The 17079-nt window shown below is 42.5% G+C and overlaps 1 protein-coding gene across 5 annotated transcripts in view; it reads left to right on the top strand.

The window, feature by feature from the left end:
• Positions 1-17079, top strand: part of LOC307003749 (uncharacterized protein) — a 133961-nt gene that overhangs the window by 113865 nt on the left and 3017 nt on the right. For 4 of the 5 annotated variants that reach the window (XR_013798801.1, XR_013798802.1, XM_079622529.1 and 1 more), the window contains exons 1-4: positions 13280-13522; positions 13951-14100; positions 16071-16242; positions 16338-16880. Coding sequence is in view for 3 of the 5 variants with exons in the window: in XM_079622529.1 (XP_079478655.1) it covers positions 13415-13522; positions 13951-14100; positions 16071-16242; positions 16338-16880 (973 nt within the window). In the remaining 2 variants the exon portion in view is untranslated. Of the gene's footprint in view, positions 1-13279; positions 13523-13950; positions 14101-16070; positions 16243-16337; positions 16881-17079 lie in introns of those variants that run through there. The other variant, XM_079622530.1, reaches the window with a different exon arrangement.

Raw genomic sequence — 17079 nt, 5'->3', positions numbered from 1 at the left:
CGATGATTTTTGACAGCCAATCAAAATCCATCCTGTTTTAAAGAGTTTGAGCATTTAGAGCGGCAGACCACAAAACTGCAGCACGCTTTTTGTAAACAGAACAATATTGTTTGCTGGTGTGGACGCTAATATAGTTATCGTTGTAGTTGTCTTTATAGTTATTGTTCTCTTACGAGAGATACTCTCGTACTGCGTTGTCGTAGCAACGCATTGGGGAAAATCCTTTTCCACGAGAATACTGAAGCAAAAAATTATCCTTAATTTTGTATCAATGTAAAACGCATTGCCACAGCATACAGACCTAGGCGAGACAGACCGCGCGCCTATTGGCTGCTGTGCGGCAAATGCTTAAGCCAATCGAGCGAGCCCTTGAGTGACGTCACACCCAATGAGGGCGATTCGCGCCCTCCTGCGTCACGTCCCGCGGAAACGGGCGTGGCTTAGGGCTATATATTTCGCTCACAGGCTTATGAACTCTGATTTTTAATCCTTCAGCGAAGACACCTCATCGCTGATCCGAGAGAAGAAGCTGCGCCGTCGAGAGAGCACTTCAGCGGGAGAAGTCGTGAAGCTGCTGGCACCGCCGCCTTCTTCGCCTTCCAGCTGCGCGTTCCGGCGCTTATATCCTTTACCTCCTTATTGAGTGTGTGTGAGTTCGCCGGCGCGTTCTCCGAAGTTGACGACGCTAAGAACAGAGGCTACCTTTCCCTCCCACCGGTCGAAGAGCCTATCGCGGCCCACTTATGCCCACCCTCCGCTGGACGGCGAGTTAAGATGGCGCTGCCCTCAAAGGCTTGCCGCACGACGTCATCCCTGCTCCGTCGCGCTTATGCCGCCAACGGACAGGCCGCGTCAGCGCTGCACATCATGGCAACGCTGCAGATCTTCCAGGCCGATCTCCTCCGCAAGCTGGATGAGAACGGGCCCGATGCAATCTGCGTGGCGGATCTGAGAAGCGCTACAGACCTGGCTCTTCGCGCTTCGAAGTCTGCGGCCCAAGCCATCGGACGGAGTATGGCGGCGCTCACCATGTCTGAGAGGCACCTCTGGCTCACGCTCTCAGACATGCCAGAAGCGGAGCGGACCGCGTTCCTCGACGCCCCGCTCTCCCCTGCTGGCCTCTTCGGGACATCGGTGAAGGAATTCACCGACAGGTATGCTGAGGTGCAGAAGGCGACCCAGGCTATGAAGCACTTCCTGCCGAAGCGCTCCAACTCAGCAGCAGGCCGTGCGAAACCGCCTGCTCAGAGTTCACAGCCCAGACCGCCGCCCAGCTCCTCTTCTCAACGCCGCCAGACGCAGAGCTCGAGACCGCGCTCTCGCTTTTCCGGTCGCCGCCCCGCGCCGCGTGGCCCGCGACAGAAGGTAGCGTTGAAGCCCGAGCCCCCGAAGACATCCTAGCACTGCTAGGGAAGCGTCGGTGTTCAAGTCCCGCTGCGGCCGGACCCTCACCGAAGCTCACCGCTCGTTCAGTCCCAAGCGAAGTGACTGTGCCAGCGATCATTGCAGCCAACAGGCGTGTCTCATTGGCCGCTTGCCTGCACACAACAGCCGTTTTCACGGCTACCCAGATAAATCCATTAAAGAGTGCATTTTCTGGTGTCCCGGCCACGGCCGATGGTGTTTCATGTGTAGTAAGACTGCCCACTGTAATGTGCCCATCCCTACACACAAACACGGCCCCACACACAGGGCCCGCGCACATAAAATCGACCCAGGTCGATTGCGCGTTAAAAGAAGCACACGTGCCCACTACCCAGTGCTCACTAATGCTACCTCCTGCTCATCGCACGGTTTCTGTAAAAACGAAACCTGCGTGCAGGCGCTCCGCTCCGGCGAGCGATGCTATAAAGGTGGTAAACGTGCCCGGTCCCCAGTGCCCGCGTTCCCACACAAGCATCACGGTTCCTACGGAGCCCGTCCAGCCCTCCCTCTCCCGCCTAAATGCTGTCGAGGGGTCGAGAGCGGACTTTCTGCAAACCCAGCCGTTGGGTTAAATTTTTTAATTACATTTTTAACCCAACGTTTAGGTTTGTCCATATTTGACCCAAAATTGGGTTGAAACAACCCAGCATTTTTAAGAGTGTAATAGTGATGTTACACTCTAAAAAATGCTGGGTTGTTTCAACCCAATTTTGGGTCAAATATGGACAAACCCAGCCGTTGGGTTACATTTTTAAATGACATTTTTAACCCAACGTTTGTGTTTGTCCATATTTGACCCAAAATTGGGTTGAAACAACCCAGCATTTTTTAGAGTGTAGTTTTAATGAAAGATCTGGGGCATTGTGACATATTGTAGATGGAGAAACTTCCTGGATTCTCTCACACTTTTACTGTCCTTCGACCAAACAGACAAACTTGAGCTCTCGAACATAGACATACCGGCTTCTTTCTCTTCAATGAACACAAACAGATGTAAGATTGAGAAAGACGAAGCTTTATAAGGTGCTGAGTCCATCTGTGGTCTGAAAAGAGTTTCTAAGCAAACACTCAGATACACACACTCGTCTTTCGTTCTCCTTCGTACAAAGCCCAGTACATGGAGGCCCCTGAGTCTGCCGCCTTAATGAAGACGAATGCAAGGAATCAATTTGCACCTTCCCAACTCCATCTGGCAGCTCAGCACTCCACCATCAATTAACACACCAGCTGGGGAACACACACACACTCACACGCCGCCCACTTCTCCTGTCTGCTCTTTGCCGCTTGCCTCAGAACTGCCAAAGGCGGCCCGAACCCAGAGGACCCCGCAGGCTGGAGATGTAGATATGCAATATAGGATGTTTAGGGAGTTCATGCAGGTAAAAAGTGATTAAAACAGGAATCATGAGAAAAAGCTAAAGGTGAAGGAGACACATACTTGTGAGCATGCGTGTGGGCCAGAAGCAAAAGAGCTCAACACACAAGCTCGGGCTGAAACGCGCACTCGATCCAAACAAACAGGAGTGTGTAAATTGTTCAGACTGTAAACAGATTCCCTTAATGCGGACAGTTTTAGGGTAAGCCGAGCACCAGCAGTGCGGGGAGTTATTGACTGATCTCAACAAGAAAGTCCGTCATCTGTCTTCCACCCGCTCGGCGCACAGCAGCGATCGCTCCGCCGAGATAAAAAGACAAATCCGCTCGTGGGGATGCCGATCCTTCGTCAGGCCAACAAAAGACATTTCATTCAAAGCCTGCTGGACAGTGGGCTAAATTTGACTCGTCTGAAATAACAGGAGTGTGAAATATCACAACTGAGCTGACACGTGGGGAGAGATCGAGAGATACGGACGCATTAAAACTCCCTCTATCAACTTCCATCGCTGCACTGCCGCGCTAGAGCTCTTTATGTAGGTCATGAGTGTTTTTCTGAACATGTGCGCTCCCCGTCCCTCTTTCGTTCCTTCCTCACTCTCTGTCATTCTCATGTACAAATGAGAAATGATCCTCTAAACAGCTCAGGCACCGTTACATCACACAGGTAATCAGTGTATCCTAGCAACACACGTCCAGCGATCTTAAAGCTCAACAAACCTGGATTCAAGGAGAAACTCTGAGACACCAAGGTGAATGACTGCTTCACCCAACTTCAACCAGACATTCTATATCTGAGTTACATGATTCTATTCTGGTTCTAATTCTCTCACTATATTGTATTTTTTGTATAGAGACATTATTTTCATGACAGTTATGCACAATTTCCCCCAAATTCTCATTACAACAAAATACAAATACTAACATATGTGAATACTTTCCAGTTTAAACAACAGTAACACTTTGATAAGTAGTAACAAAACACTCATAAATCAGTTGCAAACTATTTGTTTATAGTTAACTAATAGTTTAGTTACATTAATATACTATATACAAACTAAAATGCCTTGTTAACAACTTATTAACCGTAAATAGTTGTCACTTTAGATTAGGTCATGAAATATCAGAAAATGTCATTAATTACACTGAACAAAATTATAAATGCAACACTTGTTTTTGCCCCCATTTTTCTTGCGCTAAACTCAAAGATCTAAGACTTTTTCTATGTACACAAAAATCTAAAATATTGTTCACAAATCTGTCTAAATCTGTTAGTGAGCACTCCTCCTTTGCCGAGATAATCCATCCACCTCACAGGTGTGGCATATCAAGATGCTGATTAGACAGCAAGATCATTGCACAGGTGTGCCTTAGGCTGTCCACAATAAAAGGGCCACTCTAAATGTTTTATTAGTTAACTATAAACTAATAGTTTGTAAATGGTTTGTAAATACTTTATTACTGTATACTTATTATAAAGTGTTACCAATACAGCATTATTTTTTAATCATGGTAATGCCATTTTTTTATGGTAATGATATTCAAATTTGTATTTACATTTAAATTAAATTTGGGAAGGGAAATGCGTGAATTAATTATCATTACAACATAGGCTTCATTTAATCATAATATAATTACTTATTTCTGTCTCATCACTCTGGGGTGAAAAATAACCTGGGATCAGTGGCATAAACCTCCTAACTAGCTTAACCAAGACTTTCTTGGTAAACCTGGATGCTTCAATACCAAACCCCATGGCTATACTGGTCCATCACCTACACTAGTGCCAAACCAGAATTTACTAGGACTAGCATGGCTATTAATCCTGGTCTAACCTAGTAGTTTCAGCATGGTTTTACAAAACTGCCTCTTGAAGCAACAGTACTGTAGTGTAATACAAGATATTGTATTTTATAGCGCAAGGTCCCAACACTATTTGTCAATTCTTCATTTTTTTTTTTTTTTCTGCCTGGGCAGAACAAACTGCTTAAGTAAGAATTCCATTGTCCTTTGTGTGAAACAGCCAATAAATCTTTTGAAACTTTTGTATCCCATCTAAATTGACGAGTCAGCGAATCCCACGCAGTATGTTTTGTTGATTCAGGTGAGCGTCTGACAAATCAGATTTACTTTGGGCCCTCTGATAGGACGTTTGGGGTAATATATGTATAAGCTTCACAATATACATCAAAACCTGACATATACAAATTTAGCAATAATCCCCTTGAGTCTGATGGCTCTGAAACTTATGCCAACATCCAAATGCAGTGCTCCTGCGTACAAGCTACAGCTCTCGTCACTTTTGTACAATCATGTCATTCACTGAGCTTGGGCAGGTGCGTGTTGGATTGAATAGTGTGTGTCGACAGCTCGTGCAGGTGTGTTGGGCAGAATGTGTGATGGCTGAACGATCAGTTGTGAGTGTCAAGTCTGAATTGGTTCCGATAGTGAGTGGGCAGTGATTGCCTTCATGCCATGTTCAGCGAGCGATCCGATCCAACAGCTGAATCTGAACACCTGACAGGAGTGAGATTGTGTTTCTCTACAGGCCATGAAGAGCTTTGTGTGTCTGTGTAGGTAGGTAGGTAGGTACTTTACAATTTGAAGGGTAGTAGTAAAAGCATCCTGAGAAAGACAACAAATCCTCATGCATCATAAGTTTCATGATGGTGAGTCAATACACATACGCAAACACACAGCCTGCCTCCAAGGCCCTACATGTCCTCTCTGAAATGTGTCAAAGTTACAAAGACCTTTCACAAATGTCAAAGGTACAGGCTGTGCATGTGTGGGTGAAAGAGAGTGCTTTCATGTGTATGAGATTAATGACGGCTCAACCAGCCATCCCAATAACTACCAGCAGGATCTGTTAGTAGAACCTCTCACAAGATGTCATGCTTATCAGAACCTTTTAGTTTCAAAGCATGTTTTGAATGTACTTCTTTTTGACACCAATAATGCAACATCAGTAACAAAATAGTATTATAAACTACTTACAGGTGAAACAGAATTCATTAATTTAATATTGGTGATGCAAAATGCAAACGAAAACAACATCTGCTGCATGTAACACTGCAAATAAACCAATCAATATTCTTAACCAAAAACTAAGTTTGCTTAAAATCCAATACATTTTATTAAGAAGTGAAACTGCATACAATATTTGCATACAAAAATACACTTTTTTTCCACAATTTGGCAATTAATTAATTCAAGATACATTGGGATCTAAAAGTCTGAAACCACACTGAACATTTTTTATACTAAGTTATTCAATTCAGCCTTTCACTCAAATTAGAATTTACAAAAAAAGTATTAAAAGAAATAAAAGAAAAACTAATTCCACAGTATATACCATAGTAATTTCAGTTTATTCTGTTTTAAAGATCTAACAACTTGACTTAAAAACATACAGAATAAGTCAATGAGTCATGTGCATGTACCTGTGTGTGCAACGCATGTATGTTTTTGTGTGTCCACTGACCTGAGAAAAAAGATGGAAAGGCTAATGCAACAATCAGACATCACTGATACAGCAACTGCCGTGGTCAATGTAAAACCATTACATTGAATGTCATATCCTGTGGTCCAAAAATGATTGTGATTGTTCATGCTTGCCTGGCTCTGGGTAAAGCAACAGGCGCTCCTACATGTTGACTGCAGAAGTGGAAATAAGCTAAACGCTGCTCTCTAATGCTTCAATAGCAGCTCAGAGACATCCATTTGGCGAAACAATCAATCTACCGTAAATTCACATGATTAGCAGTTAGCTTACCAAAGAGCTTGTTATTATGTTTGCAGATTTCAACGCAAATTACTTTGTGAATTATGTGCCTTGCTTTCCTTGACAACAATTTGCAGTTGTGTTATTGCTAGTGACCAACAGCCTAACCTCAATAGGGTGATACAAACGAAATCGAGTCAAGGTGGAAACCCAATGCGAGACGATGGCTTATTAGCAATCTAGCAAATATGCAGGGGGAATATTGAACTGTGCTTTATCAAAGCATTGAAATGTTTGTTCAGAAATCACATTACAGCCACTCTTGTCTCTTAATATACAAACAAAATACTAATTGAAAACGCTCCACCTCAGTTCTGCATACATTTAAGCTTTTGCTAATTCTTCACAGATTTCTATGATGAGCTCTAGAATATCTGTTCTCACTGCAGTCCTCCCTCTTTGTGTTTAAGACGTGACTGAGCTGTATCTCTGCTGCCCTTCTCAGGTGAGCATATGCAACTGCAAGCAATAGTTAATGCTCTTTCCTCATCTCTCCCTCTCTTTCCCTTTATCTCTCACCCCTTTTCCCCTCTCCATCTGTCTTCCATTTGCCCTCTCCAGCCCATCCGGGTCTTTCTGTTTCTGTTGCTCTTTTATTTGGAAATACAGAGTGAGCCGAGGGCTTGACCTCCTGCTGTTCCCTCTAAGACTGAAAACACAGAATCTACCCACTGCAGCAAGACAGAAAGGAGAAAAAGGCAGAGGAAAGGGCATGCAAGAGGAAGAAAGAGAGTTAAGGAATAAAATAACAATTTAAGAGAGATAAAAGGACCTGTAAAGAATGGACTAGGACTTAAAAATCACAGTCCAAAGAGGATAATCCTCTAATATATACAGTAAATCACATATATATGTAAACTATTGCATTATATAGTTTATATATGGCCTATCAAATGAACTAAATGGTATTATATGCAGATTAATTAATCAAATCATATACATTTTTGAAGAGAAAATATTAATTTAATTCAAATAAATTATAATTCTGTGGTAATTTAACAGCATTTAACAGAAATTGTTAAAGGAACATTACAACAGGCGTTGACGTTACTTTATTTATAATTGAAAGTTTTGACAGGCTCCCCACAGGTCCACCATGTAGGAAATGCAACAATACGTTCCAAAGGAAAGTCAAGAGATCCCATTCAGTGATTTAAGCATTACATTTTGCCAGGTTGGTCACTAGTAAGCATTCCTGCTGCTATATTATGTAAAGCTGTTGGCGATCAACTCAGCTTGTTATAAATTTTAAAAATCTAATCACAAATTAGATGCATTGTCATTTAAAATGAGATGTCATTTTGACAATGAATCAGTTTTCTGGCTGCTAAAAATGAACAACCTGCAGGGCAAAGCGTTTGTATATAATTTGCAGCAGCACACAATACATCACATCATGAACAAGATGAACGACTATCAATGAATGAATCAAACGAATCAGAATGCCAGCGTGGTTTTTCACGCATCATTTTTAAATTTGCTTTATGTGGGCGAAGACAAATCGTATACAACAGTGAAATCGCTCAGTGTTCCAATGTCTTCATTCACATTGGTAGTCACTACTTTATAGGTTCAGCTTTTGCCAGCACTCATTGAAAATTAATGACTTCTGGTTGTGTTCAATGTGAAAGGGGCTTTAGTGAAATGACCTCTACACACTAACAACAGCCAAAGCCTTTATTTATTCTGCACTATTTTTACCAACGGCTTCTTTTGTTTTTTGTCTACTCCAGTTTTTACTCAAACACATTTTTTAAAGCACCACTGTCAGGTATTCTACAGGTCTAGCATTAATCCTACTATAATAATCTGTATAATTCTGAGATAATCTATGGTGCTCTGAGTATTCTGAGCACTGCAGATGCACTCTGAGGCTTGTGCATGTGTCTGTACTGAGATCTGCTCTGCTATAAGCTTGTAAGCTGCTCTCTTAAAGAGAGGAGGAGAGGCATCTGTGATGTTTCATTTGATGGCTGCTGCTGTTTGGTCTTTTAATGCAGCTGCACTTCAGCAGATCTAAGGAGTCACATCTTCTTTTCCTGTTCTTCAGCAAAAAGAGTTCTTTCTCAGTTTTCTTGTCTTACATTGTTGTGCTTATTTTGAAGTTTTGAGGTTATATTACATAATTTAGGCATAACTCTTGAATTTAGTTTGACACTGGAACTAGTGCTTTTCCTAAAATTTCAACACTTATTCGATACAAATGCACAAGGACATACACTACCATTTAAAGACCCACCCGGTACAAAATCGCTTACCACCCCCCACCCCATGCACGCCACTGCATGGAGTCATCAAAGGAGGGAGGAGCCGTGGTGGAAACTTGGATGGTAGACCCTGGGGAAACGACAGATTGAGATGGAGATGATGTCGGTAGAGACCCAGGCAGAGCCGAAGAGCCAATGAGACCATGTGACACATATGGATCTGGAGACCAAGGTGGAGCTGCAGAAACGAGTATCCGAGGTGGAGCCAGAGGACTGAGGCGGAGCTGGTAGGAAAGGTGGAGCCCAACAGAGCCAAAGGTGTGGAGGGAGAAAGCGCAGCTGAAGTCCGTGGCGCAGGCAGAGTGATGACTGACCAAGGAAGAGGGAGCCCAGTCGAGCCATAAGGATGATGGTCCCAGATGGGGCAGAGGTGGGTGAAGGAGCTAAGGTGAAGCTGACTGGTCAACGAGCTGAGGTGGAGTGATGGGCTTGGCAGCTGGAGGTGGAGCCAGGGGATCCTCTTGCCAAGGTGGAGATGGAGACCCGGAAGACCAGAGGCAGATTCACGCAGTGAAAAGTCAGAGGTGGGGCCGAAGGACTGCCTGTCATTGGTAGAGGAGGTCGGAGAGGGAGGCTCTGTGGGTTTTACTGGAGACACGGAGACTTGGAGCTGTGAAGGACCAGCAGGGACTTGGAGAAAGGCAGGACCAGCGGAGACTTGGAGACTTAGAGCTGGGCAGGATCAGCAGGGACTTGGAGAAAGACAGGACCAGCGGACACTTGGAGACTTAGAGCTGGGCAGGATCAGCAGGGACTTGGAGAAAGGCAGGACCAGCGGACACTTGGAGACTTAGAGCTGGGCAGGATCAGCAGGGACTTGGAGAAAGACAGGACCAGCGGACACTTGGAGACTTAGAGCTGGGCAGGATCAGCAGGGACTTGGAGAAAGGCAGGACCAGCGGACACTTGGAGACTTAGAGCTGGGCAGGATCAGCAGGGACTTGGAGAAAGGCAGGACCAGCGGACACTTGGAGACTTAGAGCTGGGCAGGATCAGCAGGGACTTGGAGAAAGGCAGGACCAGCGGAGACTTGGAGACTTAGAGCTGGCCAGGATCAGCAGGGACTTGGAGAAAGGCAGGACCAGCGGACACTTGGAGACTTAGAGCTGGGCAGGATCAGCAGGGACTTGGAGAAAGGCAGGACCAGCGGAGACTTAGAGCTGGGCAGGATCAGCAGGGACTTGGAGAAAGGCAGGACCAGCGGAGACCCTACGGGGATAATCCTCTTCCAAATTCTCATAAACAAGACCCCCAAGGGGCAGGAGTGTGGACGGGGCTCCATTCCATACCCTCGAACTCCTCAAGCACACTCACTTGCGGACCTGGTAGGACTCTGCGTTTGACTCGTGCTGAGGGATGATTGTTGGCTCAGTCACTCTTTCTGGTGCTGGTATCGTGGGTGCTCAGGCCTCTGTGTCTGCGGTGGGCTCTGGCATAGGCTCCATGCAGTGTGTGGAATTCATTCCCTTCCCGTCTAAGTTGGCAGTTCTTGGCCAGAACAAGCCATAATGTGGACTACACGCTGTTTAATCAAAGATCTGGCTATGACAGACTAACAAATATAACAACCACAGCATAGTCTGCTGAAGAAAAGAGCCAAGACATCAGAAACCTTTTCAAAACACGTGGAATTTGGTGTGCGTGCGTGTTTAGATTATTAACCTCATTTCCCATAAGCTGGTGTGTGATTAGATATATTATCTTTAATATGAAAAACAGCACATTAGCGATTAGTGGCTCCATGCTAATGATAAGAAGCAACGCTGTAGTTTATTACTCGCTCAACTGAAGCTGTGTTTGTTTACTGAGGTTGTGCTCTAATTTGTCAGCATTATGCTGTTCATTTTTCTTTGTTAGAGGGACCATGAGGCACAAAGAGAACAAGAGAAACTGAAAGAAAGACTGAGATGTGAATGACAGAAAGAGAAAGAGTTTGTGTGAGATAGCTATAGAGAGTGATACACAGAGAGTGGGAAATGGGATGGAAAGTGAGAAAGACAGATTGAAGGAGGGAAGAAAATGAATGATGAGAAAAAGAGAGAGGGGGGAGAGAAGTAGAGGACAGAAGGATGAAGGGAAGGAGACATGGAGGACAATTCTTCCACATCAGTCACTAATCCCTTAACGGTGTGTAATCACCAGTTTAATTAGCAGCTCTGATTGGCCGAGCCTGACCCACAGCATTCTTAGGATCATAAAATGGTCTCTCAGAAGCTTCTTGATTAAGCTTCTTGATTCTTCGTCAAGCTACAGCACCGGTCAAATCATCACAATTGTGTTTGTGACTATTTCTTACCATTAGGACTTATTTGTTTCTCCCAATTGCATCATTATGTGAATTTATATCTCATAAGTTTACTTATTCTTAACAAGTGCCATACTACAGTGCAGGTCTAATCACAATTACGATTTTTTTCTTGTAATTGCGATTCTGGCTCACCATTATGATGACTTCTTTATTTCTTGTAATTACATCATGCTAATATATAATGTGAATATATCACAATTTCACTATTTCTTATACTTAAGAAGCGTCAAACTACAGCGCAGGTCACATACTCACATTTATAACTTTGTTTGTTATAATTGCATAATTACGTGACTTTTTATTTCACAATTTCTTATTCTTAAGAAGCTTCAACTCTTTCTTTTCATTGTGACCACATCTCACCATTGCAACCTCTTTATTTATCATAATTGCATCATTATGTCTTTATATCTCACAAGTGCTTTCTTTGTAAACAGCCTACATTTAGGCTAAGGCAGTACATTATTTGTTGGAAGCATTTTAAGGTTTGTTACCGTGTAATTATACATTTAAATACTATAGGGGTGAGGTTAAGAATAGGGTTTGGTTTAGGTTAAGTTGCATGTAATTATGTATAATTTACTGTTGTTACTACTGTAAGTACATGTAACATGTAACAAGGGCAATGTAAAAGTGTTGCCCTGATTACAATTATTTAGTGAAAAATGTGTTTGATCAACACAGTCTCACTCCCTACTCGTCAAAGGTCTGACGCATGGCCAAGGGAACCTGGCGTCACTTTTTAACGCACTGGGTATACCTTTGGCGTTATTTTTCAACGTGCAGGGTAGTCCTATAGACTTCTATAGAACTCAACAGCGTTGATATTTGACGTCTTGGGTTACCACACCCCAACCCGTTGTCTGCCTTGTATGAGGAGACTACAATAAATAAAAATAAAAAGGAATAGGCTCACAAAAAATGATCTATGCCAGGGCGAGTCAAATGGTGGCCCCCAGATCATTTTTATCTGGCCCTCCAACTGGTTTTTGATGTTTAAAAACCCTCGCAATCTGATATCAAAGTACCCTCTGCGCAAAGGTTTAGCGCGTTCATTAGCGGTGAGTTTAACAACGCACATGGTGTACAACCGCATTCAGCGGTGAGTTTAACAACACTCAACTGCAGGTAAAACGGCATTAAAAGGTGAGTTTAACAACACTCAACTGCAGGTAAAACGGCATTAAAAGGTGAGTTTAACAACTCCCGTGGCGTGCAAGTAAGCAGTTTAAGCGTTTTCTTGTCATAGGTAGGACACTGCTTTAACTATAACATGCTGGATAACGTATTTTTATCGGAGGTTTATTGATTTTAATAAATATATATAATATGCTACGATTGTGTTCAATTAATCACACAAACGTTTATTTTTTATTATTTTTTATTATTAAATCCTCTAAATTAATAACGCTGACGTCACCGTATGGGCGATCCCAAGGTCCATTGCGATTTTCCACTCGGTAAGTAGAAGGGTTAATTAATAGAGATGGATATTATTCTTACATTTACACATCAAAAACTGTTGAATCGGGACAAAAAGTTGTGTTTAGAAACTTTAGATTTGTAAGGTGGCCATTTCTTATGACGATAAATGATAGAAGACATTATACAAATATAGCTTTCTGCACCAAATGTGCAGGCTAGCAAAGTTAGCTAATGTTAATTGAATTCAAGTTCATTTATGTCGCATATAAGTTAATCATGTAAGGTAAAGTCATAGGGGAATGTAAGATTTTCAGCATTAAATTTGCCCACAACTCAACATTATGTTCAGAATGAGGAACGGTGTTGCCAGATTGGTTTGTTTTACAGCCTAATTGTGAAAAATCCACGCAAAATTATATATATAATAAACACCCAAAATAAATCCAGAATTAACAGTACAAATTAATTCATAACTTCTACATTGTGGCATCACAATTTTTCAATATGAAATAAAATAATTCATATGTATAAATAATGTAATAAGTAATGCTGTCATAAATTACTGACTGATTCATATATATATATATATATATATATATATATATATATATATATATATATATATATATATATATACATATATGTATATGTGTATATATATATATTATATTATATTATATTATATATATATATATATATATATATATATATATATGAATCAGTCAGTAATTATAGTATAAAGTTGCTTCCAAAATTGGTGAATTAGAAAATATTTAACAATGATATAACAAAAATGATCGACTATGCCAATAAGTTGTGTTGTGTTTGTTGATGCTGTCTAAAGTGCACTGTAGAAAAAGTGTGTGTGGGTGTGGTGTAGATTTCAGAATGCCTCTAAGGAAGTTCAAGCCTTGCCCCTCCTGCCAAGCACCTAACCAGGTGAGGGAAAGTGGAATAGAGCATCATGTCTAATATTCAAATATGTGGTTTTAATGTTCTACATTTCTCATTATTAGGTCAATTGGACACTAAAGTATGCTCCTACTAAATGACCCTGTATGTATGTACTGTTACAAAACAGTAATAATGTAAGACGTCTGGTTGATATATATTTTGATTGCTTGTTTTGCACCAAGCGCCATAGGCAACATTGATTAGAGTAGCCTGGGTGTCTCCTACATCTGCCACTTTCACTGTATAATAATAATAATCCTGTGTCAATCGAGAGACGCATATTCTGAATTGCATTGTGCTTTGTGTGTTCCTTTCTTTCCTTTATACAGCCAAATTAAACTGTATCTTGATTGTACTTCTTCTCTGTGACTGTGGATCTGATGTCTCACTTTGGTATACTTTTACCAACACAGGTGAGCCGCAAAACCTGCAGCTCTTGTTTTGCAGCCATCTCACAGAAAAGCAAAGTAGCGGCCAAAAAGGTGACCCTGGACAGGAAGTGGGGGGAAAGGATCCTGAAAAATAGAAATGCGGGAAGAGTGGTGGACTCTGCCCATATTGCAGTAAGTAGAAATGCTCATATTTCATTAAGCAATATGATTTGTTGTTTGTTTCATTAATATTGTGTGATAAGGCAAGGGCCTCATTTTACAAAAATAAGTTTAATATGTCAGTGAATGAATTTGAGGTAGTCATAGATGGCATTGGTGTAACATTTTATTTTAATAAATTTGTAATTTGCTTGACATGCATGGAATATACTTTCTTTTTGAAAGGCACTCATGTATATTTGTTTACATATACAACCAGATACATTGTAATAACCTTGCTTTAGTACCACACGGGTACTTCAGTATGCGTGTTACTGAAGTCTCTGTCTCTGCTAAAGGCAGATCATAACTCATAATCCAGACCCAGAGTCATTATTAAAGACAGTCTTGCATGATTATGTAAGTAGATAACATGCTCCCACCTTGCACTACCACCCCTAGCATGTGAATATTATTGCATCTCACACTTATAGTGCCTTGCGCTGCGTTATTTTTAGAGAAAGTGCATGATGACGTGGCAAAATAACTCAGGACATGCGGGAAAGCCATGCTGTGTGCAACATATGTGTTGGTAAAAGCAAGGCCATATTCCAGGTGTCCTATTTCAAAGCCACAACTTGAAAAAGCATTTGAATTACTACAGGGGAGATAGTAATGTCGCGTTAAAAGTGGTAAGGATTCAACCATACCTACTGGAGTAGGACCGAGACCAGGTTCTGTAGAGCGGCTGGCTATTTTATGTCCGTTGGTGGCATTCCCAAATGAGTGTTTCTGTTTGTCCCCCAAGCTGCATTTGCCTTGGGCAGAGACAGGTAGACCAACCAAGGGGGGGAGGAGAGTGTTTGGATCAGGTGGATAGGTGGCCATAAAGAGGGAGTCTAATACACTAGAGGGAGTGTATTTTTGTTATCATAATTTTTTTTTTGTGTGTGTCCAATCAATATAATTATTTTTGAAGGGTGTCAGGACTTTTAGTGTTCCCTTTAGAAACCCAGATTGCTAACTACTAGACCACCAGCATCCAGCACAACATTACATGAATATTGGTTATATAAAGCAGGGGTTCTCAAAACTGTTCGTCCCAAGGACCCTTTGTGTGGGAGAAAAATTTCCAAGGACCCCCTCATAATCAAAACAATTAAGCATATGCTTGCTACCGTTTGTATTCTTAGATGCCATTTCTATTCTCTGAAGTTGTGTTCGGGTCCACTATTCCGTGTTTTCTAGCTGGTGTGTACTAACTTGGTCTTTAGTCAACTTTGGATTTTGAATCACTTAATGATGTGGCTTATTACATTTATCCACTCAAACATTTATCCACGTTCATCAGCTATCTAAATGGCAAATAAGCCAAGCTAAGCAGCAGGAAGAACGGTTCATCATGTCCTGAGTGAAGTGATTCAAGTGATTCACAACAGATTGACTTGATTAGTCATAATCACAAAAAAAGTTAAATGTTAATGTTTTAATTTATTAGTGCATGTATAATCAAGATTTTATATGTAGATTCTAGATCATTACATCGTCATTAATAAGCATTTCTTAACGATAAAGCACAACTTTCATATTCAAAGCAAATCCACTTTGAGAACCACTGGTATAAAGTACATATTTCATGAGTTCACACACTTACATCAATTAAACAGAGTAAAGATTTTTGAAGATGCGTATTTGGCGTGCTGTCAGGGGTAGGACTCCGAGCTCTGGATTTTTGCCCGAATCCAGAGTACTCCAACCCCCCCCCTTGTCATAAAAGTGAAAAGCTTTCCTGTAGCTCAGTGGTAAGAGCATTGCATTAACAACGCAAGGTTGTGGGTTCGATCCCAGGGGATTGCACATACCTATGTATAAATGAATAGGATAATGCAATGTAAGTCGCTGTGGATAAAAGCGTCTGCCAAATGCATAAATGTAAATGTAAAAGTATTTAGGACTAGAAGTGGGAATAACTAATGTTTGCTGTCTGCATTTATTTATTACAGGTTAAAAAACTAAGTGCATTGGGCTATATCCCCATTCTATTTTTCGCCAGGAAGGAAAAGGCCTCTGGAAAGTGGGTGGCCGATGTGGTGACCCATCTGCCACCCACTGAGGATAATCTTAAAATTGTGGCCACCATGAGAAGGGCCTACAATTTTTTATTAATCAAAGAAGGTAGGATTTGTGTAATTTAAGTCATGACGGTTTTAAAGTAGGGTTTTTTATGATGGGGAAATATCGAAAATTAACATACACATACAATATTGTAGGGAACTCCATGACAACATTGCCAGAGCCCCAGCATCAGGCCCAACCAGAGCCCCAGCCAGAGGCCCAACCAGAGCCCCAGCCAGTGGCCCAGCCAGAGCCCCAGCCAGTGGCCCAGCCAGAGCCCCAGCCAGAGGCCCAGCCAGAGCCCCAGCCAGTGGCCCAGCCAGAGCCCCAGCCAGTGGCCCAGCCAGAGCCCCAGCCAGTGGCCCAACCAGTGGCCCAGCCAGAGCCCCAGCCAGTGGCCCAGCCAGAGCCCCAGCCAGAGGCCCAGCCAGTGGCCCAACCAGTGGCCCAACCAGAGCCCCAGCCAGTGGCCCAACCAGAGCCCCAGCCAGTGGCCCAACCAGAGCCCCAGCCAGTGGCCCAGCCAGAGCCCCAGCCAGTGGCCCAGCCAGAGCCCCAGCCAGAGCCCCAGCCAGAGGCCCAGCATCAGGCCGAGCCCCAGCCTCAGGCCCAGCCAATACCGCAGCATCAGGCCCAGCCCGAGCCCCAGCCAGAGCCCCAGCCTGTGAAGGAACAACCCCCCCCCAAAAAAAGAAAGTGTAAGTGAACTGTGGTCTTAGCACACTATGTATGAATTTTCCCTTTTTGTAATCATTGTTCATGAAATACATAAATCTTCAGGTAAATTTAAGTACAGTCAATTAGTTAAAGGGTTAGTTCACCCAAAAATGAAAATAATGTCATTAATGACTCACCCTCATGTCGTTCTAAGCCCGTAAGACCTCCGTTCATCTTCGG

Source organism: Phoxinus phoxinus (genome assembly GCF_949152265.1).
Source record: "Phoxinus phoxinus genome assembly, chromosome: 9".
Classification (NCBI taxonomy): Eukaryota; Metazoa; Chordata; class Actinopteri; order Cypriniformes; family Leuciscidae; genus Phoxinus; species Phoxinus phoxinus.
The sequence above is the reverse complement of the archived record's forward strand: the minus strand, read 5'-3'. Positions and strand labels throughout refer to the sequence as shown.